The sequence below is a fragment of the Centruroides sculpturatus genome, unplaced genomic scaffold (assembly GCF_000671375.1).
Source record: "Centruroides sculpturatus isolate CEXI.00-Female unplaced genomic scaffold, Cexi_2.0 scaffold897, whole genome shotgun sequence".
Classification (NCBI taxonomy): Eukaryota; Metazoa; Arthropoda; class Arachnida; order Scorpiones; family Buthidae; genus Centruroides; species Centruroides sculpturatus.
Genome location: NW_019385074.1, coordinates 161,868 through 188,944, shown reverse-complemented (window position 1 = coordinate 188,944; position 27,077 = coordinate 161,868). Strand labels below are relative to the sequence as shown.

The 27,077-nt window shown below is 31.4% G+C and overlaps 1 protein-coding gene across 5 annotated transcripts in view; it reads left to right on the top strand.

The window, feature by feature from the left end:
* LOC111634272 (eyes absent homolog 2-like) overlaps nucleotides 1-26,868 on the top strand; it is a 100,076-nt gene extending 73,208 nt beyond the window's left edge. For 4 of the 5 annotated variants that reach the window (XM_023379009.1, XM_023379007.1, XM_023379008.1 and 1 more), the window contains exons 3-19: nucleotides 11,109-11,218; nucleotides 11,302-11,385; nucleotides 11,460-11,537; nucleotides 13,601-13,673; nucleotides 15,975-16,108; nucleotides 18,046-18,174; nucleotides 18,303-18,370; nucleotides 18,447-18,633; nucleotides 18,695-18,775; nucleotides 18,872-19,026; nucleotides 22,181-22,270; nucleotides 24,093-24,151; nucleotides 24,424-24,584; nucleotides 24,658-24,769; nucleotides 24,836-24,957; nucleotides 25,031-25,131; nucleotides 26,192-26,868. In XM_023379009.1, the coding sequence (XP_023234777.1) occupies nucleotides 11,109-11,218; nucleotides 11,302-11,385; nucleotides 11,460-11,537; nucleotides 13,601-13,673; nucleotides 15,975-16,108; nucleotides 18,046-18,174; nucleotides 18,303-18,370; nucleotides 18,447-18,633; nucleotides 18,695-18,775; nucleotides 18,872-19,026; nucleotides 22,181-22,270; nucleotides 24,093-24,151; nucleotides 24,424-24,584; nucleotides 24,658-24,769; nucleotides 24,836-24,957; nucleotides 25,031-25,131; nucleotides 26,192-26,272 (1,825 nt within the window). In that variant the 3' untranslated portion in view covers nucleotides 26,273-26,868. Of the gene's footprint in view, nucleotides 1-8,196; nucleotides 8,306-11,108; nucleotides 11,219-11,301; nucleotides 11,386-11,459; nucleotides 11,538-13,600; nucleotides 13,674-15,974; nucleotides 16,109-18,045; nucleotides 18,175-18,302; nucleotides 18,371-18,446; nucleotides 18,634-18,694; nucleotides 18,776-18,871; nucleotides 19,027-22,180; nucleotides 22,271-24,092; nucleotides 24,152-24,423; nucleotides 24,585-24,657; nucleotides 24,770-24,835; nucleotides 24,958-25,030; nucleotides 25,132-26,191 lie in introns of all 5 variants that reach the window. The other variant, XM_023379010.1, reaches the window with a different exon arrangement.
* Nucleotides 26,869-27,077: the final 209 nt, after the last annotated feature.

Below are 27,077 nucleotides of genomic sequence, written 5' to 3'. Positions count from 1 at the left end.
GTCATTTTGAAATTTGTCTCTTTGTCTCAATCAGAACTCGAGTGTGGCTATCGTAGCGTGTCTAATCCGAGACGACTCGTTGTTTACTTTTTTCTGTCACTTCCGGTCCAACGATGTCCATGACAACAACTAATAAATTATTACGACCCGATTGTACGCCTGTGACGTCACTTAACTTGTCCTCAACTGTCAAATGTCATTTGTTTCGGGTGAAGTTGTCGGATAAACTGAATTGATGATTTTTAAATACGAAAATTGATTCGAGTTTTAAATTTTTTTTTTATCTCTACTTTTTTAAAAGAATAAATTCGTTTATTTTTATATTAATTTCTTTTCATTATTTTATTTGATAAATTAGAGAAAATTTCTTGCTTTTCAGTAGAATTTACGTGAAAATATTAATTTCTTACTGACTTACGATCGAACATTTAGAATTTGCAAATTAGAATCAAGGACTTAAATTTACCAATTAGGAATTAGAATAAAATTAGTAGACCGAAAATAAGGGTTTTTATTAATGCAATCGAATCGGGGTTTTCGCGTTAAAATACCAACAAAGGTTTAAATCTAGTGGACTACGATCAAGGACTTAAAAGTCATGTGTAACCCTCTAGTCTAATAATTTTAAATTCCTTTCATATATTCATTAATCCAGTTTATTAATTTTAAGTCCATAATTCCAGTCCATTAATTTTAAGTCCATAATTCCAGTCCATTAATCTATATCCTTGATTTCGGTCTATTAATTTATCCATATTCTTAATTCACTAATTCAAGACCTTAATTCAAAGTTCACTAATTCGAGTCCTTAATTCAAAGTTCACTAATTCGAGTCCTTAATTCAAAGTTCACTAATTAAGGTCCTTAATTTTGGTTTTATTTCTTAATTTCCAATAATCTCAAAGCTTGGTACCGACTTATTAATTAGCGTATTCCTTATTCGATAGTTTAATTTCTTGATTCTATTCCACTAATTTTAAATCCTTATCTCAAGTCTGTTAATTTCAAATCCTAGTTCCTATTCATTTAATTTTAAATCCTGATTCAAGTTTATTATTGCTTTTCATCTCTTCTTGATAAACACTTAGCTTCAGAAGAGAAGAGAGGGTTTCATCTTCTTCACTAATTTATCCTATTCTAAACGATAATTTAATACAGTATATTAGTTGTTTTAATTACAATTTTATTCGCTTTTCTTAAACATAATTAAGGTTAATTAGTAATCGAGTAAACGTGAAATGCTTGTATATCACTATATTTTATGTAAATACAGTCGAACCTCGATACAGCTCTCTGCTATATAGCACCACTCTCGTAGAGGGCCTATGAATACTTACAATGGTTATTTATGTACGACGGCGCTATATCGAGGTTTGAATATATTTACATATTAAACAGAGAATGCTTTAGCTTCTGTGAATCAACAAATATACGATTTTAAATTACAAAGGATGCCAAATCAAGTGACTTTCAAGCCTGTGTTCGTACTGTACATCTCATTGTTTTACATAATCCTTTCTGTTCGAGGCCCTTCGGTTTAGCCCCACATGCAAATTTCAAAGACAAACTAATGGTGGTGCTATATCGAGGTTTAACTTGTATAAGTCATTTACAGATTATAGATACAGTATAATGAGTTAATGTCGTATATTGCAGCTTTCTACTCTGCGTGAGTTCTGTATAATTTGCATAGTTTATTTTTCATCTATATATTATATACAAGTACAACACGTTAAATTAATTCAATATAACTTATATAGTAGGAAAGTATGTATATTATACTGTAGTACGTAGGCTATACATAACATCTGTAGGCCTACATCTCTATATACAGTATGTATAACATGTTATGTAAGTTCAGTATAATCTACTTAGTATGCAAATCAGTTATGCAAGTATGTAAATTATACTGTAGGACTGTAGGATGTAAAATATAAAGTCTATGGTACGCATTAATGGGATAATTTACAACTTATTAATTTATAACGCGCAGTTATAAGCATTAATACGTAATTTATGCAAGTTTTAGTTGAAAGAATGCCCAAAATATTGCATATATTGCTTATATCTTTAATATATTTATGAGTTTAGTATATAAACAAAGAGGTCAGACACATAATTTGTCATTTGTTTTCAAAGATAAACGAAGAAAAAACCTTGATTGCCTTCATACCAAATGCCCATAAATTACTTCATTCTAGAATAATTTCGTTTTTCTTTTCATCACTTAACAGCAGGATACTTTAAGTGCAAGAACTGCAATTTTAAAAGTAAATTTATGAAATAATATTCATAATTTCTGAATAAATTCAAGAGGAAATATAAATTGGAGTAACTGTAGAAGTGGTCTTTTTTCCTCCTCCTGAAATTCCCGTATTGCAGCGCTCGATGTTACTTCAGACTAAATGAAAGAATTTTGGCGAATTTCCGAAAAATCTTTTTAATTATATTAAATAGCATTTAGTGAATTAGAATAAAGAAGGTCATTCTTCTTGTGAGCTCGAATATTCAAGCTATTTGCATATCTACTTAGAAGCCAGTCATAACGACTCTGTCACCTGACTTTTAAATTCCTGTCCTCCATGTGTCACTGTTAGTTCTGTGCATCACACGCGAATGTGATGTGACGTTTAATTACAACATTCCAACATGTCACGTTCATCTGGTGAGCTTGCCAGGGGACGGGTTGGGTTGGTTGGTGTGTTTTTTTTGTATCTTGATTTACCCTCCTGTCGTATACTCATACAAACTCACATACATACACACCTGCATCATGGCCTACTCTGTTAAGCTTAATTAAGAGACGGTTAGGCATAATTACACACTGGTCAAATTTTATGTGGGACGTAGGGGTGAGCCCTATCAACTTACAAAAAATGACATACGGTAAATGGATGTCCTAATTTGTTTAGTGGATCGTACGGCATTTCCTGTTGACTCGAGTTGTGTGGAAAAATCTTCTTTCTCCTTAATGACAAGCGTGTTTTGATGATCCTTAACCGTTTTAATTACTCTCTACGATCGAATTTTACTAATAAACACTGAATGATTAAATATTTTCCAAGTTAAATCCTTGGATAATCGATTATTGATCGTCTGGAAGCAAAGAAGGACACGAATAATCGAGTATTTAAAAGCAGGTTTTTTTTTAAGCTTAAACAAATTAAACTTAAACAAATATCTGCAATTATCCCGGATAATCGGGAGCGCTCGTGTTTTAGATAAGAAAATCCTCTATCAAATCCTTCAATCACGAGAGTAATCTGTTAAATCATTCGTCTTTAGATGAAGATCTTAGTCTGTTGAATCACTTCTTCTCGTTTCTGTAGAAATTTCACACGAAATCTTTCGATAAAATGCTAAAAAAAATAAACAAACAAAAACATGGATTCGCAATAAATTAATGCAAACAAAGAGCTATTGTTTGCCTTAAATCTAAGATTTGATCTGCGCTTACTTAGCAAACAATACTGTTACAGGTTAATCTCAGCTTAGTAGATATTGCAGATCGCATTTGTTATTAAGGAACGTCCCCCCTCTCGTTTCACTAATATCTTGGTGCTTTCGTTGGAGGAAGACGCGTCCCTTAGCAAATTAGGAGCATTTCCGCTTTCACACTCGATTCAGTTAAGACAAATGGAGGTCATAAAATGGAACTACTCTATCGGTTCATCCATATACCAGTAGATAGAGGTCCACCCACACCGCCCGTGAGATCCGCTGCCGTACCAGAAGCTGTCTTTTAATCCTTCCCAACTCAACCTGTGGGAGGTGGTGGGTGGGGTGGCTACTCGGGTTTTTGTCCTCTTTTGTTCCCCACCCAACGACAGTAGGACGTTCACCCTCTGCATTGTAAAACCGGTTAGAAAATTGAATGCCTACCCTTCGAGCCGATTAGGACAGTGGTCTAGCCCATTTGCCTCCAAAGGAGTCCATTTCTTACTGACGTAACGTCACGTGGTGAGCACGCGCGTTCAGTTTTTTCGACCGGTTTTCCGGTGAGTGGAAAAGGGGCGAGGCAAAACTTCCCATCTTTACCCCGTTGTGTCCAGTAAGTTTTTAACTCGAGCCTTGAATGCATTCGTTGTGTCGCTCGTTGCACAATCCCGTTCGTTGTTCGACGTCCGTACCAAAAGGTATGTGTATTATAGTTGACCATACAACCCTCCCCTTGTCTCTTATGGCCATTACTCACGCGCCTCCTTAAAATCGTCACCATAGCAACGTTTACGTAACCTTGAACCGATTTTGTTGACAGCGTGTGTATGCACCACTCGAGGTATAGATCGTGGTCAGTTGGTATCGATTTTAAGTGCATTTTCTCAGTTCTCTTATGCCAAATTCTTATGGAAATTGTTACGTTTTCTAAGTTACTCTTCGCAGATGTTGAGGTGAAAAGGCGTTGACAAACGTAAAAACGTTGATGACAAGACGGTCCCGTTGAAGATAACTACGTCAGATTGATAAGATGATAACTATAACCGAAAGCAAGGAGAGTGTATGAAATCAATCCTCCCGTTCTTCACGACCCCCTGTTGGTGGTTTATTAGTTCTTGTCAATTTTCGGCCCATATCTAAGTCTGTTACTAAAAAGTCTATTTTTGCATTAATGGGCATAAAATGCCCTTTAATACGTCTAGTCTAACGTCAATAAGTAGCTTGGTTCCCACTTCAAATGAGCCTCCCCTACTTTACACGACGATGAAATTAGTTTTAAAGCATTCGGATCGGGTTTCTCATTATTTTGTTTATAATTTTACTTAATCACGAATTAGAAATTTATAAAAGTTTCTATTTTTGATCCCTTAATCTGTAAAATGGATCCGCATATGCGAACCAGTTTTAACGCTTGTTTACTACGGGCTAAAGTCGCATTGTTTATAGTTAGTTCCTTCGTCTTTAAATCAAATTATAACATATGTAAAATGGAAATTATGAGTAGATATTAAATAGAATAAGAAATATTTAATATATATGTCTAAATATCTAAGCATTCCTCCTATAAATGGATGCAATTTCTAGTTTATCCTGTTGATCTTTGACTAGATAGCATCTGGAGAACCCACTTTATAGGAGGATCTTCGTGTTTATTGCATTGAGCGAATTATAAATGTGATAAGGCTCTGAAAGGTTGCATATTTTGCACACATCTAAGTAACATAACTTTAATCGTAACGGTGCAATGTTACGATATAACTTTAACATTCATTCATTAGGTTAGGCTCTTGCGTTCTGTATGTTTTAAATTCTGTTTAATGCATGTTTAAAGAGAATTTAATGAAATTATAACTTTAAATTATATATTTCTAATTCTTATAGCTTATTGTATTCCCTTATATACGCTCTATTGTATTTATACAGTAGAGATATGGAAGGATATGTAACTACATATCTATGCACTAAGTTAACATTATAAACATGTTGCTAGCTTTGTTTGAAGTTAGTATACTTTATATCTTGCATATAAACTAATATATACAGTATAAAGTATATAATACTGTCCTTATAAAGAGAATAGCAACGAATGAGGGTAGAGTAAAGCGTTAATGTAGCGTAGATATTTCTGTAACTGTTATATTCAATGGAAGAGAGTGTAGTTCTTTCATTTTGGCATAAGCCAATGAGTTGAACTACGTTTTCACTAACCTTACTTGAAAATGTTGGCAAACGTCACATCACTGGTAAAATTGTACACTCTTTCTTTCTCTTCCGTACCCCCTGCTGACATTACTTTGCGTGAAATTCTTCAGATTATCACTTTAACCTTGAAGCTGCACATAATCTAGGATTATAAATGACACCATTTTTCTATTTTTTAAAATTATTTCTATAGAATCACTTTCTAAAAAACTCCTGATCGTCGAATTGTAACCTAATTTATAGCAGTAGATGGGATTTTAATACACCCAATTAAGCAATATACAAGTTAGTTTCTAGTATCAAAAAATTCTTCACTCGTCCAAAATATTAACTTCGGGACACTTCCCCCCTCCGTGTTAGAGTAATATAAAATAACATTAACCAATCAAAATCGGGTAAAGAAAGGTTAACATCGCTTCAGATTAGGAAGGGGGTGGAAGAAAATGCGTTCGCTGTGTTGCAAAATGGAAACTGGAGGCCTCATCTCTATCAAACTGACTTTATCTGTAGATGGAATATTTTAATACGCTGACAGGACATCTTGCTTGCCATAAATCACGAGTCGATCGGAAGAGAACGAGAGAAAAAAATCACACCCTCCCTCTCTCTCACTCTCTCTCTCTCTCTCTCCACTCTAGACTTATGACACCGGATACTCCCTAATCTAGCTGAGGAGTGTTTATGGAAAACTTGGACGTGTGCCAATGCAAATACCTAACTCCACTTCTTGATTGCATCGTTTTGCCGCTAGTTATTTCCATTCCATCTTTCGTTAACCCCTAATCGACGAGATTCAATCCATCATAACGCTTATCACCCAAGAAAAGATTAAGAAGTAGCCATTTCGTCAGCTCTTATAATGAAGCCGGAGAGGGGGAGAAACCAAAGGAGAAAAAACACACACACAAACATCAAAACCTGAGCCAAATTCCAGATTTTAATCATTAAAATTCGAGAATAACGAAACAGTTTAGGGGTGTTCATTAAGATTTTAGATTCTAGAAGACGAGTCGCTCTCTGTAACAGATTGTTATCTGTGAGTATATTTTTAACACGACTCATTCATAGCTAACAGAAACTCCCTCCCCCGAGATACCCATTACAGGGTATCTCGGGGAGGGTTTCTGTATTAAAATTCGACAAAAATTGGGGTGTCCTGAGAGCGATTCGGCTACGTATACACGTGTAAACACACTCACTACTGTCTACTGTTAGCGCTCTTAGTGGAGTGATACCATACTAACACAGGACAGACTCATTAGTTCTGCCCCGATTGGTACGGTCCAGTGCCAAACTGGCATGCCATCAGATGGTTCTGTGGGAGGATAGAGGAATAGAAATGACTATAAAAAACCGGAAGTTGTTCACTCTGGTTTTTAAGTACTAATCAAGCGAAGAAACTGAGTGAAGTCTTCTTTCATTCGCACCCCCCTCTTTAAGTAATTAAACAGAAAAAAAATGTGCTTAATTTAGATTAATTAAACTGATTCTTATCACGTTAACTATCTAAATATAAGGGGGGGTGAAGTTTTCTTAGATAAAAATCGACTCGCATGGGGGGTGCTGTTAATATATTCGTTCAAACAACCCATTACTTCACTATCACTCCTATCATTCTTAGATTTACTAGGTGGGGGGATTATTAGAAGTGTATATCTAAGATTTGACAGTCAGCAGCACATGTTCGTCATCTCGTCCCACGTTCCACATTAAACGGTGAGATGTTTGAACTTGCTGACAACAATCGTTAAAAATTGACTCTTCTTGTAACAACTTTCCAATCCCCCCTCCTTAAAAAAACAATTGCATAATATTGCTTTAAAATTCTATAAATATCTATTGCTTTATATCTATTTTTATTTATAGAGGAGGGTTCTCATGTAGGTTTCTTTAAAGAGGGTGGATTTTAATTATAGTACCGTATAACCCCCCTGGCCATCCCTTATTAGGATGTATGCTTCTATATAATTTTAGTGCATTTCGAATCATGTTCTTCATGAAGTATGTCATAGATACGACCTGTATAAACCGTGTTCTGTATTCTGTTATCGTTCTTTCGTTCTTTTTATTTTATTTATTTCATTTTTTTTCATGTCACGTGTCACGAATCCCAATGAGACTTTCAAGAATATACATTGTGAATTTGACCGAAAAATAGTTCAAAGAATTGTTCTCTTAAGCTTAAAACATAAATTATGAATTAAATTTGTTATAATTTACTTAAACTTCTAATTAAAATGTGTATAAATGTTTAAATTATATATGTAAAAATCCGTTTTTACTCACTTTTCCCGTAGAGTTTGACTTGAAAAAATTAATTTAGGGTTGTTATATGTGGTTATAACTTATTTTTAGGGGATTCAAATGTTAGAAAATCGAATTTTTAAACTATGTTGAGCAAGTTAAACGTAGAATTTTATTGTAATCAACATAGATGTGACCGTTATATAACGATATTTTGATCTCATACTAGTGAATAAATGAAAAATTAGACATTTCATGAAATTTTCTAACTAATTTTCTAATATTTCTACAATAATTTTGTTTTTAAACTAGATAAAGTTCAGGAAAAATACGATTAATATAAACAAACAAACATACTTTTCATGGTAGAAGTTGAAGAAATCGCAGTTTCGGAAGACATTTTAAAGATAAAAAATACAATGTAAGAGATTTTTATAAGGAAAATTAATTTTATTACATAAAAGTCTAGTTTTATTTTAAAAATAATAGTAATAAAGTTATAAATAAATGTTATAAAAACGCTTAAAATAGATGAAGGTAATCATGTATACGCTACAGGATAAATTTACTGTAGCATGTAAAATTGGTAAATATTGCTTAAAATTTATTAAAATTCTTATAAATTCGATTATTAAACATTTAAGAAAACATTTAATTTATCTTTATAAACTGTATTTATAACCATAAAAGCGTTAACAATTTATAAGATCTGATTGAAAGTTACCATAGGCTAGCCTACGTTGTAGTTAGAAAGCTATTCAAAAAACGATGAATTATATATTAAATTAAAAAATATTTTTATTTAAAATAATTAATATTTATTTATTTAAGCTTTAAAAATATTTATAAACACAATTTAATAACTTTTAAATCCATTTAACAGGTTTTAAAATGTATCTTACAGAATCCACCCTAGGAAGTTTTATAGTTATGAGTACTGTTGAAATTTTACCATAAAATTTAACATTTTTTATGATAAATTTATGCTAAAATAAAGTATAAATTCTTAAGAATATAAAATAATACGATTTTTAATGATTTTAATGGATAAAAGTATTTTAAAAACGAATATTTTGATTATAAACATTCATATGTCTTGTAGATGTCTGTTGATGACATTTTTACCATAAAATATTAAATTTTATGGAAATTTATGCTAAAAAAATTGAAAATAGAGATTCTTAGGATTGTAAAATAATAATATTTTTAATGAATTAATGGTTAAGAATATTTTAAAAATGGATATTTCGATCGTAAAGATTCATATGTCTTATGGATGTCTGAAAATGCAAATAACAATTAGGTGACAATGTGCATCCAAAAATACCATTAATTTTCTTTTTCTGGGCTATATGCCAGTTTAAATGACTTTGTTAAGAAAATTGCTGCACTTTAGTATTTACGAAAAAAGAAAAAAAAAGAAAAAAAACTTTTTCAAAATATATGCTGCGTAATCGTTCTTTTGTAAGCTTAAGAATATACCCCATTGTAGGAGGTTTTATTTTTATTTCTGGAACCTTTTTTTTTCTTTTCTATTTTATAAAATTTCGAGTAACTTTCAAAGTTCAAATTTCCAATGTTTCTACAGAAAATTTTCTTAGAAATTTATATCAATTCGCATTTTTTACTTTCGTATAATCACTTTTTTTTTAACAGTATCATATAGCGCTTAAGCTTAAGTAAGCTGCACATTTAGGGCCTCGATTTATGAGTCTGTAATTTAGGGCCTTACGTTTTCAAGCTTGTCATCATTATGTGGAGAAGAAGGGCCTGCTATATGTTGTATATTAGTGCCACAAGTGTAGGTCTAGTCCCGTCTATAGATGATTACTACGGGAAATTTCTTCATGGGTTGATTAAAATTGAATAGTTTTGATGTTTACAAGAGAAAACAAATTTCAAAATCTATGCGTTTCTGCATGAAATTAGCTTAAAAAATAAAGATAAATTTGATTGTCTTAACGTTTAGTTTTGCCACGAAATCAATCAACATAAGTTAATGGATTTTATGGCCAAAATTTACAGGATTTCATGGTAAATTCACTCGCTAAGAGAGGAATAAATTCTAATTTTTTAATATTTATATTATACTTTCAAAGGACAAAAAATCTGCTGGAATTTATAATTTAATGTCTTCTTTTTCCCATGAAAAATATTAAATTTCTTTACGAGAAAATAGAGATAAAGCCGGATTTCTTAACGTTTATGATAACTTTTAACGCATTTCGATGGATCTTTTCGAAAATTTATGCATTTTTATAGTAAATTTTCTTAAAATAAAGGATCAAAATCTTATTTTTGATGTTTATAACACATTTTTATGGGATAAAAAAATTATAGATTAAATATTTGTCATATTTTTCTCAAAAAATGATGCCGTTCCTACGTTCTCTCTTATCATGCCACATCATGTTTTATGGTAAATTTCCATGAAGGTCAACTAGCAAATAAGATTTAGTGACAGTTATAATACCCTTTTATAGGATCAAAATTTTTTTATACCTTCTAAAACGTTTCTAAACAATGCTCTGTTGTCTTTGGGTCTTGTAACGTGACCGTGAAATTAATGAAAGGCGTGAGAACGACCTTTGACCATTACGTCTTTATGCTGGCTGCGCGTCCAAACATCTGTTGACATCACTCGAATCTTTTTCTACACCGAATAATAAAAAAAAAAGAAAATTGAGATATAATTATGACGGTGGGAAGTGTTAGATGTAAGATGAGTAGGAATGATGGTCTGTGGTCTTCGGGCGTATAACGATTCACTTTGCTCACTTCCTACATAAAATTTGAATAAAATTGTAACCTAAATTACAATTTAGACTCCCTTTTTTTAAGTAGAAAATAAAAGAAGTAGTTTCTTAATGAGCGTTTCTACAATAAAGCAATGGTTAGATTGACAGTAGTCAACCATTAGTTGGGTATGTCGCTCTTAATGAGCTTCAAGACAGGAATAGTTCTTAGCGCGTGTGTGCTTTCAAGAAGACGATGGACAGGTATAATGTCACTGCAATTCACTGTCACACGCTTATCGTTGTTTGCTGCTAAAACGCCCTTCAAAACTGTTCTTCTCGGATACCAAATTTACTCGTAGTATGTGTGAAAGAATGCGCATTGCAAACAATAAAATCTTTATTTTAAAATATCTTAATTCGCGAATCCGCAAAGGTATAACGTTTATCTGTAATATTGCTGAAGTACTTTCTTGTTTGTTCTAACAGTCAGGATAGTCCGAGCCCCGATCTGTCGCAAGGAGAAGAGAGTGGTCAATCATCTCCACCCTCCTTGTCCGAAGGGTCTCCAGACCTCACGCCTACCCTCGCTACAAATGGTAATGTCCTGACTGAAAAATATACCCTATTTTTCTTAAATTTAATGGTTTTAAATTGTTGTTTTTTTTTTTCGTGTATTTAGGTGGCCTAGGGTCTATGGCAAGCACCAATAACTCCCCATCTTATAGCGGACCATCTTCATGGGGTATGTGTACAGCTTCCCCAAGTAAGTAATTCTAGTGTTATTAAGTGGAAGAAATTCATTAAAATGGTGCCAAAAATTCCGAATTTTATTAACAGTTAAAGGAACCGGCAGTTCAGATATTGATCAGATAAACAACTTTTATTCCAATTCCGAAGTCCTGCCGACATTCGCAGGTAAATCTTTATCTTATTTTTTTCTTTTTAACCTTTGTTAAAGTTTAAAAAATAAAAAAAAAAATAGCTGAAAGGAGAGATAAATCAGACAAGTTTCTGGAGCCGATTTTGCATCTTTCTACGGACTTACTGTCCTTAAGAACAGGAACTGTTGTGGGGGTGAGCAGAGGGCGTTGTTCGCGTAGTGTACCCCCTGACGGCCGATTGATGAAGTAGAAGCAGGGTCGGGGACCACCCCTTTTGTTTCACTCATTTATCGTTATTGACGGGTTGTTTGGTGGGACTTTCAGCTCACGACAGGAAATACCCCTCGTCAATGTCATCCATAAAACCAGAAATATGATTTTTTACTTTGATAATGGAAGGCATTTTGTTGTGCAGCCGTGTGCCATTAATATCCAGCTTACGATCTTAAGTATGCCTCCTTAATATTTTAAGTGTAGAGCAACAATTTTAAACTTCCTGCTTTTGACGAGAATAAGGGGATTTTTAAGTCGACGAGTGATAAAAATTTGTTCGGAAATTATGCTCTTGAAAGTAAAAACATTCTTTATAAGGCCTTTTCGATAATTAAATTATCTCGAATATTTCAGAATATTTGAAAAAAATATAGATATTTAGGGTAATAGAGTCATAAAAACTAAGGCATTTATAATAATGTAACCTAAAATTTAAGGTAATTAGAATGCAATATTTCTAAATTTAAGTGCAATATCCTTAATTTACAATGCAATACACCTAAAAATGAAGTATTTCTAACGACACAATTTGAAAGTAACGACATTTAAAATGATACAGACTAAAAAAAAAACAAAATGAAAGCATTTACAATGGTGTAGTGTATGTAAATTAATATTATTTACAAATTCATCGAGCGTGAAAGGTCGAGAGATTCTTTATCCTAATTTCTGTGACAACGAAAGTATTGATAAGTCTTATACATTTTTCAAAAGTCGATTGCAAACTAATTTATATTTTCATTTGTAAAAGGTGCTAGAAAACACTTCAAGAAAAATCATTTCTAATTTTAGTCGAGCGGTTTATAAATTATATATAATTATTTAAAAAGAAAAGAAGAAGAAAAATTTTTGATTTATTATTATTATATATACTGTAATTAGAGCCTGGGATATGAGATAAGGCTCGTAACACACAAATGTGAAGCCTCATCTTTCTTGGAAACCATGAAAAGCTTCTTTTTACGTATAAAGATTAAATTTTGGGGCCTTCTCCGTAAAAGAGGTCCGAACAAAATGGCTTTTCTGACGGTTCTTTTCTAGTTGGAGCTGTATATAAATACATTTGAACTTCCAATAACGGCGGCCACCTCTAAACAGCGGCCGTTTTCTCAAGAACGTGTCTTTTTTAAACATAAATGAGTACAAAATAACTTCAAACAAAGGCCACCTCCGAACAACAGCCCTTTTATGTTCCTGCCAGTGATTGTTGTTCAGAGGTTGGCCCTATTATTTATAATTAATTTCCATTCGTATGATTATATATAAATGCGTTCAGTTTCCATTAAGGAAGAGGATGATAATGATGTTGTATCTTTATAGTGTATTTTTGATACCAAATTTCAGCAACAATACACGAAACTTGTGTTATTTAAGAGAAAGCAAACATGTAAAATGTTTGCCAAACGTTTAAACTGACCCAAAATTAATGAATTATGAGCCAAAACGTGGAACACTTTCATTGTTTTCTGAACTCTCTCTTTGATGCCCCCTACGCATTCTTCCTGCCAAAAGTTTATAAAATATCATGCAAACAAAAGCAACTATATTATAATACGTAGGTTTAAACTATAATTTACTTGTAAACCTGTTTTGTAGGCCCCAATTTTTATATATTACTAAAGTTTTCATGCTGTAAATCATCACTTCTCGTGGCATTTTGGTGTTATCTGTTAACTATTTTATATAAGCATAACAGATGATTAATTAAGAATTTTCGGTTGAAATTTGGGCTTAATTTATAAATAAAACCCAAGAAACCCTAAAAATTAATCGAAATGCTAATTATTTAATATTTTAAAATGATTTTTCCGCCCTTCTTTGTAGGTGAACTGACTGCAGCCAAAGCTGCTGTTTTGGATTATCAAAATACATCCCCATACACAGCTTACTATAACAGGTGAGTTTATGAACGTTTAATGTTAATTTTTATAGATTTAATGTTAAATAAAGGCCAATTAATGAGTTCTAAAGCTTTATAAAATTAAGTTAATTTTACAAAGTAAGTTTAATTATGATTTAAAGTCATGTTTATATAGTCAGGGCTAAATTTATGAATAAGCTTAAGAAACTGCAGTTTAGGGCCTCATTGTATGACGCTATAAACTAGAGCATCATGTTTTTAAACTTATTATTACTTAATAGAGGTAAAGGGATAGGTTTAGGGCCTCGTAGTATGATGCTACGAACTAAGGTCTCGTGATTTTTAGACTTATTACTACTAAATAGAGGAGAAGGAAGAAGTTTAGGGCCTCATTGTATATGGTTACTTGTCTTTAGACTTGATACTTAATAAAGAGGAAGGGCCTCTTATATATAACAACTTAAGGCTGCAAGAGTTTAAATCTAGTCTGGATATAGTGACTCATTCTACATGATTAACGCTATACATCCGCATCATAGGGATGATTTAAATATCTTTCTAACTACAATATATAAAGATTAAAATTATTTTAAAAATATAAACCAATTAAATTACAATTTTCTATATTTTTTAAAACAATAAATTAACGATTTATATTAAGATTTTTAAGCAGAATTATATAGAATTCCTTCTGTTGTCTGTATGATAATTTGATATGTTTGTAACTCATCCTCGTTGTTTAAAGATCAAAAATTGGCCCTGTAGACCTTCTTCATGCTTATAAAATTACTCGAAAGGATATTTTAATATGTTCATATCTAATTTTACTTCTAGAAGTTGATTAAAAAAAAATATATTTTTAGTTAAAATTCGAGCGAATGAGCCGAGTAAAAATTAATTAAACTTGTTTTTTAATTAATTATAAATGATGATGACGATTAATTTATGTGATGAAAATATAATTAGAATAATTAAATATTATTTTTTAATTTATTTATTATTCGAAATTCGTTTTAAAATATTCGAAATTCAAGCGAAAAATCCTAAACAAACACATTATTTTTATTTATCTTTGATGCATCAAATAGATATTTTTCATGGAATTAAGGTGAAATTTTTTAAAAATAATAAAATTATGATTAATTTTACATAAAATGTCTTGAAATAAAAATAATTTTAAGCTCCAAGTTTTATAAATAAGTCTAAAATTAAGCCGTAGAATGGCATTAATTTTCCTAGAAATCGTAGCAGTAATTATTGATAAATAATTTATTTATTTATTACCTAAATAAAAATTTGATATTTTAAATAAATAGAATAGTTATTTTTAAAAATAAATTAAATAATTTCTCTAATTATTATCATTTGTTTCTAATTTAAAAAACCCCCGATGAAGGTCTACGCTCAGAGAAACCGTAACGAGGGTCGAAATTTATAACAAATAAAGCTAAAAATATAATAAATTTATATTTTACAAGATATAATACAATGTTTTAGGAAGATTCTATAACAAAAAATTTATAAAATTTGCTTTAAAATGAAGAAAATGAACGTTGTAGCGACATTGCTTACAGGAGTCGTACCTGTTACGCTGTTTATAATTTATTTATAACAAAATATAACATAGATTAAAATTCATTAATGCAATATCGGGTGTCTAATTTAATTTTAAAACGTTTAAAAAGAGTTATTTGTGACGACGACCATCTGCAGATGGACTAGAACCTCATATAAGAGGCCACACTGGCTGTTATCAATGGAGCGATTGTTGTCTTATGATCGAAAATTTCATCTCATTTCTTTTATAACTTACAAATTCTTTTTTTATGAATTCTTAGAAATGATAGATAGCTTTCATTCTTTGATACTTTGACACATCTATCCTTTAAAACAATGACATAATTTATAAAGTTATCCACAAGCTAACGTTATCTCCCCCTTCCTTCCTTTTTTTCTTCGTCTCTAACCATGCCACATACTTTTTTTATCTGCTTAATATATTTGTCGACTCGTAAAATTCGACTTTTAAAATGTGTCAAGTGATTAATAGTAACCAATTTTTAAATTTCGATGGTTCCATTCGCATCAGAAACTTCAATTTTCCCTAGGGGAGAGCGTACAAACATTAAAGATTTGTAGACGTTGTCAAACATACCAAACCCTTGTAACTTGACAAGCGCGTAACAGCTGCGAACGACAATTAAATATACCCTTTTCTAGTATATTAAAGATACCTTTAACACGCTGGAGAACAATAAGTGTATTTAATTTCTTTTCTTATAATGGATCCATCTATCAACTGGGACATTTTTCAATCTATGGCGTTTACCTTTACAGCCCTATGCAAGCTTATCCATTATTACCGACCCAATCACCTAGTTATTCTTTGTCGGCCACTTCGGGTTACTATGGCAACCAGACCAGTCAAGCGTCACATTACGGCATCCTTCCTCAAACGCATCCCATCCCAGGTAAGTGGAAATCAATTTAAAAATCATCCAGCGTGTTTACTGTTTAGTAATTGGCTTAGTCGCTCGTTTATTGTGGGCAGTAACCAATCGAAACGTTACTTATTCGATCTTAAATAGTTATATTTCATCACGCTTGAGTTATCGGTACATCCCTCTTTTATAAAATAATGCTTTTAGGGGGTTGTACTTATGCAGAAACACCAAATTATTTTAGCGAATGGCTGCAATTTGATACCACAGAAAAGTGATAAAATGAGTGAATATATCTCTATAAATTGCTAGAAAAATTACGTTTTATGTAAGAAATTATTAAAATAAATAAATTTTAATCACTCTTCTATTATTTATCACCATTAATTCGTATAAAAATTTACATAGTTTTCAGTTAAATCATCACTGTTTTTCTCCTCATTCTGCAATCTGAATAGTAAACTTATACAAAATCGTATTAATTAAACTTACATAATTCCTTAATTACATTTTTAAAACTATTAATAATTTATTTTATTCCAAAAATTAAGCAATAAAATTAAATAAATCCGAAGAAAATGTTATTTTAATTAACATTAAAGTAGAGATGATTAAACGAAATATTACAACGGTTAATCACTTAAAAAATTAAATAATAAACTTGAAAATAACGTAAATATTAAAATAATGTCGTAAATTTAAGCGTTTTGTATCAAATTTCTAAATTTAATAATAAATTTTTTTATAATTCATAAATTATATTTATAGTTTCTGATGTTTATCTACATTTTAATAGGCCTACACCCTATAAAATCTTCTAAAAACTGCTTAATTTTTTTAATCACTTTTCTGTAAAAATTAAATAAAATTTTCATTTTTTTTAAAGTTTAAATCATAAATATATTTTTTTAAATATTAAAACATTTAAAAGATAAAAATATTGTTAATATACACGGGAATTATCAATGAATGTTGTACTATTTCCATAGAGTGTACAGTACCTGAAATTCAAAAGAATATATTAATATATCGCTATTAAATTAAGATTTTATAAGTTAAATATTTAAATAATTAAATATATATTATTTAAATTAAAAATTAAGCAAACACATTGCAAGCTTTTTTTTTATATAAAGATGATCATAATGGCCATCGAAGTCAATTATGTTTATGTGAGAAATATGCAACATGCATGCTTAATTTATACTTTAAACTAAATATATTTAATTTATCATTATTAAAAATTATTTATATAAATGTTTAACTTATTAAATTATATAATTTTTTAGGATATATTTACATAAATCCGGATAAATTCAGATACACTCCATTGAAAGAGAGCATCACTTACATGATGATCATAAAGGATATTTATCGCTAAATTTAATTTTAAAAAAATCGAATTTAATTTAAAGTCGTTTATAAAATCTCCTAAATTCATATTTTTATTTAAAAAATAATAATAATAAAATTTTTAAACATCTTAACGACATTTTTTCTATTGAAAGATCCTAACAAAGAACAGACCATTTACTACTTCTTTAAACGTCAAAAATATAAATGAACTAAGTGAATTTCACTTAATTAGCAATTAAGAAACTCATACAGAAATTAGAATTCGTTAAAAAATGCAGAAAAAAAAGGTACAAATAATGCTTTAATTGTAATTGAAAATAGAGGGAAGGCGCTTAATTGTTTTCATTAGAGACGTAGTAAAAAGTTATCTCGATTAACACGATAAGTTATTTGCTACTGGAAGTTAATTAAAATTAAATACAATTAAAGAAACTTTCAACCAATTAGCTTAGATAGAAGATAAACTTATCTGTACTTGAAAAATCCTTCTACAATTATAGAGTAGGCCTATATAGTATAAGATAGCATTTATAGTAGCGCGAGGAGTGCATTAAAAGAAAATAAATTATCAATTCGTTTAGTTTCATTTCTTTATTTATTTTTTCAATTAGTTTCGAGATCGTTGTCCCCTCAGACCAAAGAGAATGGAAATAATTTAACACAAACATACCACAACCCTTATAGTTCTGCTTTTCCGACTGGAAATGGTCTCCAATCCGGACAATCCCATTATAGTTTCAGTGAGTTTCATTCATTTTTTATGTTACTTTACTGTAATTTTCTGTAAAATAATATAATTTACACGATTTAAATGAACTATACACTGATAATTACAATTAGGACGGTTATAATTATTTATTTTTCGTAGCCAATACGTATCCAGGAACAACATATGGAAGTAGTCCTTCTAACCCTCAGGCCTTCGCTTCGACACAGGTTTGTATATCAAACACAGCTTTAACCAGTCAGAAATTTGTAAATATCAATATTAAAACCTGGTTTATACACGCAGGGGTTCGATTATAATTCATACAGCACGTTCAGTCAAACGGGATATCCTTACTATGCGGCGCAAGGTTATAATACCTATTCGGTCAACAACACATCACCCGTTGGAGTTGTAGAAGCACCCCAAGTTGCTACCACATCCAGCTACCAATTGACGCAATTAAATGTTCCAATAAGTGATTCAGTAACAGGTAAGTGTTCTTGTACTAATGGTTTAGTACCATTGATGATACAAATCGTTCGATTCTGCAGATAGCCCGCATTATAACCAAGTGAGTACAAGCCCGTCTCCACCTCTGAAAATGGAAGTGACTAATGGATCTACAAAGAAAAGTAAATTATTGAATATTCACTCTTTTCTTTTAATAAAAAAAAAGCATTTTGTAGATAACAAAACGTGTTAAAATATGTATATAAATGTTGAATCAGGTAATCGCTGTGTTCGTGGAAGAGGCAGGAAACAAAATAATCCTTCTCCCGATCCCGAAAATAAATTAGAAAGGGTATTCATTTGGGATTTAGATGAAACTATTATCGTGTTTCATTCGCTCCTGACAGGAACATACGCTAACAGATACTGTAAGGTAAGTATTTAACAGATTAGCTCTTACAAAAATTCGATTCCCTTCTTCGTGCTTCATTCTTGGCATTCAAAAGATAAATTTTACTGCTTTTTAAGTTCCAGGAATTTTAGAAATAAATCAATGAATCAATTTAACTACACAATAAATTTTATGTATTAAAAAAAATCCCAATAGATGCATATTTTAAAGATGAACAATAATAAGATTTACACATTAACAGGATAAAAGTGATTCAAATTGTTACCACATCCGTTAATAATAATTATTCGAAATAACGGTTAATTTATTTAGTAACCGTTATTTTAAAATTCAAATTTAAAAAAAGAAAAAACGGTTTTTGAAATTTAAATTGTTGCGTAAAATGTAAGCGATTATTTAATTCGTTAATTTCTTCTGTTATTAAATGATAACGAATCTTTGTATTTAAATTTAAAAAAATGCTAAATAATAATAAAATTTAAAATTATAATTAATCTAGATTGAGTGATACTTTAAAGTATACGTAATATAATTTTTTTTTTAAATTAAATTCTGCTTATTAATTTAAAATATCTTTGCGGAACGGGGTGGTTTTTATGAAACAATTCTGACTAATTGTTCATGCTAACTACACAAAAGCTATATTATGATAACCGCGCAACCAAAGCAGATGACTAACAATAATTTTTTTGTATAGTGGTTGAGTGTAACTACTCTTTTTCCGTGGAGGAAAGCGATAAACAGTTTTTCAACTTTTCTACCCTCTCAACCCATTGACCACGTCATCGAGACAACAAACCGCAGATGCTTGCTAGGGTCGTCGATGTCAAGAGTATTTACTGGACTGAACCAGTAAACACGTTGAAACTAAAATGAAACATATCGTCCTATGCGGTACAAACTACAGGCAATTTTATTTTATTTTCACAAAGTAACACACACTGACGAATGCCACAGAGAAACCAAGAGAATCACGTGATTTCCAAAAACCCGGGATCATCAATCTCCAGCTTGAGTCTTCTGCTTTTTTCCCCCCTCTCGCTCTCTCTTTCTTTATTTACTTGTAAACTGTCCTCGTCGTGTTGGCTGACACTCACCCCACTTTACAGAGGTCAAGGGAGTGTGTCTGTCAATGCTAACCTTCAATGTTCTATAAAGTTGGCCATGTCGCGAAGTTTATTTCCGAATTGAAAGTCAAAACAAGAAACACTTTCGTGCTTAAATTAATGATAATGCCCGGCTCCAGATGGCGATACAGTTGTTAGGTTCAGGCAGGCAATACCAAAGCCGCATATCCGGCCGATTTCGATATGCCAAATTTACTATAAATGGTGGAAAAAATTGAAAATTACTACTTAATTATGTCATAATAAGTAAATATATTAAGTTAACTAATTAAAATAATTAAGGAATGTAATTATTTGATGAAAATAAATAAATACAGTTTTTTTACGGGTTCGAGTTCAAGAGCCCACGCAATGGCTGGCTCTCATTGCAATTAGAGTTTAATTAATTAAATAGAATAATTTTTAGTTTCTGTATTTATATATGATAATTTTATATAATTTTTTAAAAATAATTTTAAAATATAATAATTAAAACACTAGAATAATGCCGTAAGTATGCGTTATGGTGGTGTCGCCATCTGGTGATAGAAAAATTAATTTGCTAATACACACTTAAAATATAATCCTGATATCATGTATTTATTTTTAAAATATTAAATAAATAATTATATTTATAATCAATTAGAAATTTATAACAAGTTAATAAAACGAAAATAATTTAATTTTTTTTTATTCATTCGTTCAAATTTTATTTCGCAATAAAATTACATCTTAATGACACGTGTCTTAGGCAAGTGCCCACATTTTTGTTTATTTACTTATTTTAAAATATTCAACAATTATTCAATAATATTTTATAATTTTAACAGTAAATTTACCACGATTTATATGTAAATATTTTGATATTAATGTAAATTTTACAGCTTTTGTTGTAAGCTTATTCAATCATCCCCCTTGTTTTATTTTCAAAGAAAACTAAATGTAATAAAATTATGAGCTGAAAGTAATTTTAAATTTCACAAATTAATGAAATTTATAAAAAAAAAAATTCAAAAAATTAAACTAGAAAATATATATTAAGATCTTCGCGGAGTCGGACTTATATACAAACTGAATACGGGTCTCACGCTGTATTCATTGAGGCCCTAAGGTTACAGTAACCTTAGGGCCTTACTTTTAGCTTATAATTATACGGCTTCGATCGAGCTTTTAAATTTACCAGTTTTTACTGGAAAGGACTACGTATTATAATAACTTAGGGCCATACAGTGTACAGTAACTATAGGTTATTTAGCGTAAGCCCTCATGCAGTAGCTCACGATTTAAAGCCTCGACCTTTCGGTTTAGGGTTTAAATTCATTAATATTCAGTGGAAGAGAAGGTCTTTTATATGTACTAACTTACTCACATCATGCTTAAATCTGTACATGTATATATACATACATGTATACATACAGATATACATGTATTGTACAGTACATACTGCCACTTTTGTAACTATATACAGCGTAGGAAATTTATAAAATCCATCTGTAAATTTCGTAAACAACTTCATAAATAACTTAATTAATTAAGAATAAATTTTAGAATAATTTAAGTGCTTTTTAATAGTAAAATTCTCCATTTTTTCATTTTCTTTAATGCTTTTTTTCTTTTTCCTTCTACACTTTGATAAGTCAAAACCTCGATATAGCGCTCTCCTACTTAACGTTATTCGCAATGAATATTTTTAAACGGTTTCCCTGTCAATATTAATACAGTAATTAGAAAACCTTTCAGTATCTGTGAATTATTAAATATAAATTACCACCGAATTACGTGACTTTTAAACTCAAACATATGTGTAGAACTCGTCACTATAAATATAATTCTTATTGCTCGAGATGATTTAATTCATTGCAACATTCGATTTAATGCTAATAGCGGGTCAAAATAAACCACTGTACGAAATCGAATTTACTGCTATCGTTTAATTTAACGCCGAGAGATGGCGCCATCGTTTATCATATATTATAAACACACGTTTTAACATATTTAAATCTTAAATTATTTTTATAAAATAATAATAATTTAATTATTATTTTAATTAAGTTTAATTTTATTTTTAGGATGGTCCTACTTCTATGTCGCTTGGTTTACGAATGGAAGAAATGATATTTAATTTTGCTGACATTCATTTCTTTTTCAACGATTTAGAGGTGAATTTATTAAATATTATATGCAATAATAATTGAGCGAAAGGTCTGTGTGTCTGCGTTTATTTTTGTTGTTTATATTTATAAAAGTATACACGTCTATGTGGATATGTAAATTTATACTTGCATGAATTCGTGTGCAAGTGTTTATAGCCTACACGAACGTGCCTTTGCTCGTTGCTCAATGTGGAATATCATCAAATCAAAGTCGCCCACCAGTGGCCGAGTGGATAAAACCACTAAACACTGGTCGTGGGTTTAATCCTCACCAATGGGCTGGCCACATGGAGCTTTCCGGGTTTTCTTCAGGTTTGTAACAACTTAAATTGGGGTCAGTTTTCTATCGAGAGTCCTCCCGGGAGACATTCACGTGTTGCCTCGCCTTATTCCATCAATGAGTTCATCCAAACCAAAGCTCGTTCCTTATTAAGAACTAAATTAATTAAATTAATGAATTTCTGTAAAATTCTAAAAAATTAATTAATTAAATTGTGAAATTAAGATATATTTTACGAGTAAGATGAGCTAAGAGCAGCACAAATTGATCGTGTCTTTTTAAAAGTTTAAATATAAAGGGTGGCCCAAAACTCAGTTAACCTAAGTTAATGTCTTCAAAATAGTTTGATTTTTAAATCGCGTTTTCACAAGTAAGAATCATTGTTCGAGTATAAATACAAAACAAAACATTGGGCCTTTAAACTGATTTTTGGGTCACCCTGAATTTTCCTTCAAGTTAAACGGGTATATTAAAATAAACTTGTTCATATACCATCGAGGGTAAGGTTCAAACATTTCTGGTATGGTTAAAAGTTGACTGGTTTGCATTCATATGTCACTCGATGAAACTTTTGAATCATCAGAACAAGACGATTCAAGGAAACCATGCAATATTCTTTCCTATTCGTGATTATTTCCAGATTTCATGAAGGAAATTATTTCCAGCAAATTAATTTACGAGTAAATTTCCAGCAAAACTGTGTTTATAGACTTTATACACAGTTAAACCTCTGAACGACGGACATTTTTAATGTTAGTGATCATTGTTTGGAGGTTATTTCGTAGGAATTTTTGAAAATTTCTAAATAAACGACCGCTGTTTAGAGGTGGCCGTTGTTGGGAGGTTCGACCGTATTTGAAATATCGTTTAAACAATTTTAATAACGAAATTTTTCGAATAAATTAAATTAATTTTAATGAATCGTTACGCCTGTTCAAGAAGTACGAATTCCAATAAATGAACCCCATTAAACTTTGTTCGAATTTGAAAAGGGGGCGAAGAAAACTGATATTAATTGTTCGCTTCATTAAGTATATTGGTAGGAGGATGCGAACAATTTAAATATATTTATGTACCTGGAAGCGTATTAATTTGCTTGTATCGTCTTATTTATATTCGTGTCGACCACCGAATTATATGTTTGTACGTATTTGTGTCACTAAAACGCCCTCCTGTACGTGTAAAAGAAGAACAGGTGGAGTTTTAGTCACGTCAAGGTTAACTTTAACGTGGTTGAAGAGTGTTGGGTGATGAATGATATGTAAACATTGACTAGTTCGTTGCTATCTCGGATTTTCGAAACCTTTAAAAGGGGGTCTTTCACAATAAGACTTTTAAACACTCGTTCCGCAATAAACACTAAAAACTTCTTTATATCTTCTTGGTTAAGAGCTGGGTTTTGTATTAATCGATTCGATAAGAATTTATCTAAATTGTACTGTGAAAGTGGGCAAAGGTCGATAGGGCGGTTGGTTGAATGTCATTTTTAGGTATGTGCAGTCGAAATGTAATTAAAACCTATTTTAAAAATTGCTTGTATTATTCTAGGAATGCGATCAAGTTCACATTGATGATGTCTCTTCGGATGATAACGGACAAGACCTCAGGTGAGTTGATTCTTCCAGCGATTTAGGATCCAAAATTTATGTAAATTTTTTCTTCTGAACGTTATGAAATTTGTAATATTTTCATAGTAAACAATTCTGAAAAGTATTTTTCTTGTAAATATTATTAATTTTTCTATGTTATATGTTAATTTTTAACATTGTGAAATTGACAACTTGAGGCAATCTTTGCTTTTAAAGATGGTTTAAATCTCGTTTAGTAACTTAATAAAAAAAATCTTATATATTTTTTAAATTTTAACTTGAAATTTTAGCAATTATAATTTCCAAACTGACGGCTTTCATGCATCTGCCAATAATGCAAGTCTATGTTTAGCAACTGGCGTCAGAGGGGGAGTGGATTGGACAAGAAAACTTGCTTTTCGGTATCGTCGAATTAAAGACATTTATAATCAATACTGCAACAGCATCGGAGGTAAGATTTTAAATTCGAAATATTTTTAAGGCTGTGTGTCTGTACGTTTTTCATATAATTCGTTTCAACTCAGGTTTGTTGGGACCGAAACGGGAACAGTGGTTACAATTACGTTCAGAAATCGAAACGCTTACCGACAACTGGCAAACTCTAGCATTAAAATGTCTCTCCCTCATTCATTCCAGGTATAAATTTTGCTTGTAAAACTTAATTTTTATTTATAAAAATACCTAATTTATTTCTTACATTAGGTCAAATTGCGTCAATGTTTTGGTAACAACCACTCAGCTGGTTCCTGCACTAGCGAAGGTGTTGCTATACGGCATGGCTGGTGTGCTCCACGTTGAAAACGTCTACAGCGCCACTAAAATCGGTAATATTCTATCTCAGTTCTTCATTATCCATTTAAACAATTATCAAGAATAAATTTTAATATTTAAATTCAGGCAAAGAAAGTTGTTTCGAGAGGATAGTAACAAGATTCGGTAGAAAATGCACCTATGTGGTGATAGGCGATGGGAGAGACGAAGAACTGGCAGCTAAGCAAGTAAGTAAAAAAAAAAATTCACACTAGTTTTGGTAGAAAACTGGAAAGTATCGATAAAAAAACCCAAAGACCTTTAACCCTGCATTTAACGTCTCGGTGCTATATCGAATGGGCTTTCCATTTTTCGTGTATATTATGTGGTTTGCCAGAATACAAGAAAGATCGTGACCATTCTCGAATCAGTTGCAGCCCACCTTGACCCGATTCACAGGGATGGGAGGGAGAAGATCTGTTGCCCCAGTTTACTTATTCGTTCGCTTTCTTTGCTTTCTACCGAAGTGGATTAAGTATTATTTTATATCACGAACATTTTCCGTTTCTCTAACCCTTTGGCAGCATTCTTAAATACTAAACCAATTATTTTTTAATTACGTAATTGAATCAACTACTTGATGGTGTTTCCTCGAATTTTGGTATCAAAGAAACCAGTTGAAATCCGATCTTAAAACAACTTTTCGACAGATTCATCATGCCTTCCGCGTGCCAAGAAGTGTAAAGAAGATGCCGAGTTTAAGGGTCAAGGCCAATCCACCTGTCCTTGTCGTTTTACAATATTCTGTCCTGCACTTTCCCATAGCTGTCCTTGTAACATATAAAATACCTTACGACTCAGGGTCAACTATGACATCGTTTCGTAAATGCAAGCGAACAATATGCCGCTCCAATTAAACAGCGAATCTTAATAATTCATTTTATGCATAATACATCATCGCATTTTAGATTTAACTATTCCGATACGTTTTAAAAGAGTTGAATGTGACGTTGAACAAATTGATGACGTCGCGTGACTGTCCACCTCCATAGGAAAGTGACTCGATCACGCGAATAAAGAGAAACAAAAGACTAAAATGTTTCCTCCTATTTATTATTGCTTGATCTTCCGGGTGACGTACTTGACCCTGGCAAATAACCTTCATACATTCCAAGAGTGGACAGGATCATCTTACCGCGGTAATCACTTCCCAAGCATAAGAAAATTGGTGTAAATTTTCGAGTATTTTTTTTTTCATTTTTAATTTTTAAGATATATTTTTCTAATGTTTTAAATTTAAATTTCCAGATGAACTTTCCTTTTTGGCGAGTCAGCAGCCATTCGGATTTGGCTGCACTTCATCACGCTTTGGATTTGGGTCATCTCTGAGGCGAAAGAATCTCTTGCATATTAAGTCACTCCATTCCAGCTACTTGAACCCTGGCATCGAGGGAACCAAAAGCTATCCGGATTGTGTTTTAAGACTGTGGTGTGGAAAAACAGTCCTTTTTATCTTCTTTATCTTTATTTCTTTCGACACATCCGATAGACTTTGAGGGACTTTCAGGAAAATAAAAATAATAAATAAAATAAAAATTATACGTCTGGTCCCGTGGTGCCTTCAGTCGCCTCTACCAATCCGAAAACCATCATGTGAAATATATAAAAATAAAAATAAAAAACTGACTTCTTATTTTCGTAATGATGTATATGGATTAGATGAAAGTGAGATTCTTCCCCCTTTCGTCACGTAAAATGTTACAGAGTAACTTTTGAGAGTATTCTTCTCTGCAAATCTGGTGCCAACTCAAAGTAAATAAGTCCTGTTACGAGTTAATGATAATAAAAAATAAATATCATTCGTTTATTAAGTGCGGTATTAATATACATCCCTCCGCACTTCGAGATAAAAAGTATGGGTGCCACAAAAGATCCGTTGCAAAGTGCTTCTGTTTTGAACAAATAAACAGTTATTTCTCTGTTGTTCTCTAATGTTTATTTTAAAATATTACAATTTAATCAACTTATTTAGACAATATTCATGTTAATGTACAAACTCATATTGGACATCACGCGTGTCACAGGGCTCGAGCACCTTGACCTCAACTGCTTTAATGAAGTCATCAAGGTCGACCCGAGTTATCCAACAATTACCGTTTTGGATATCATTTCTGTTTGTTTACTAACTATAATT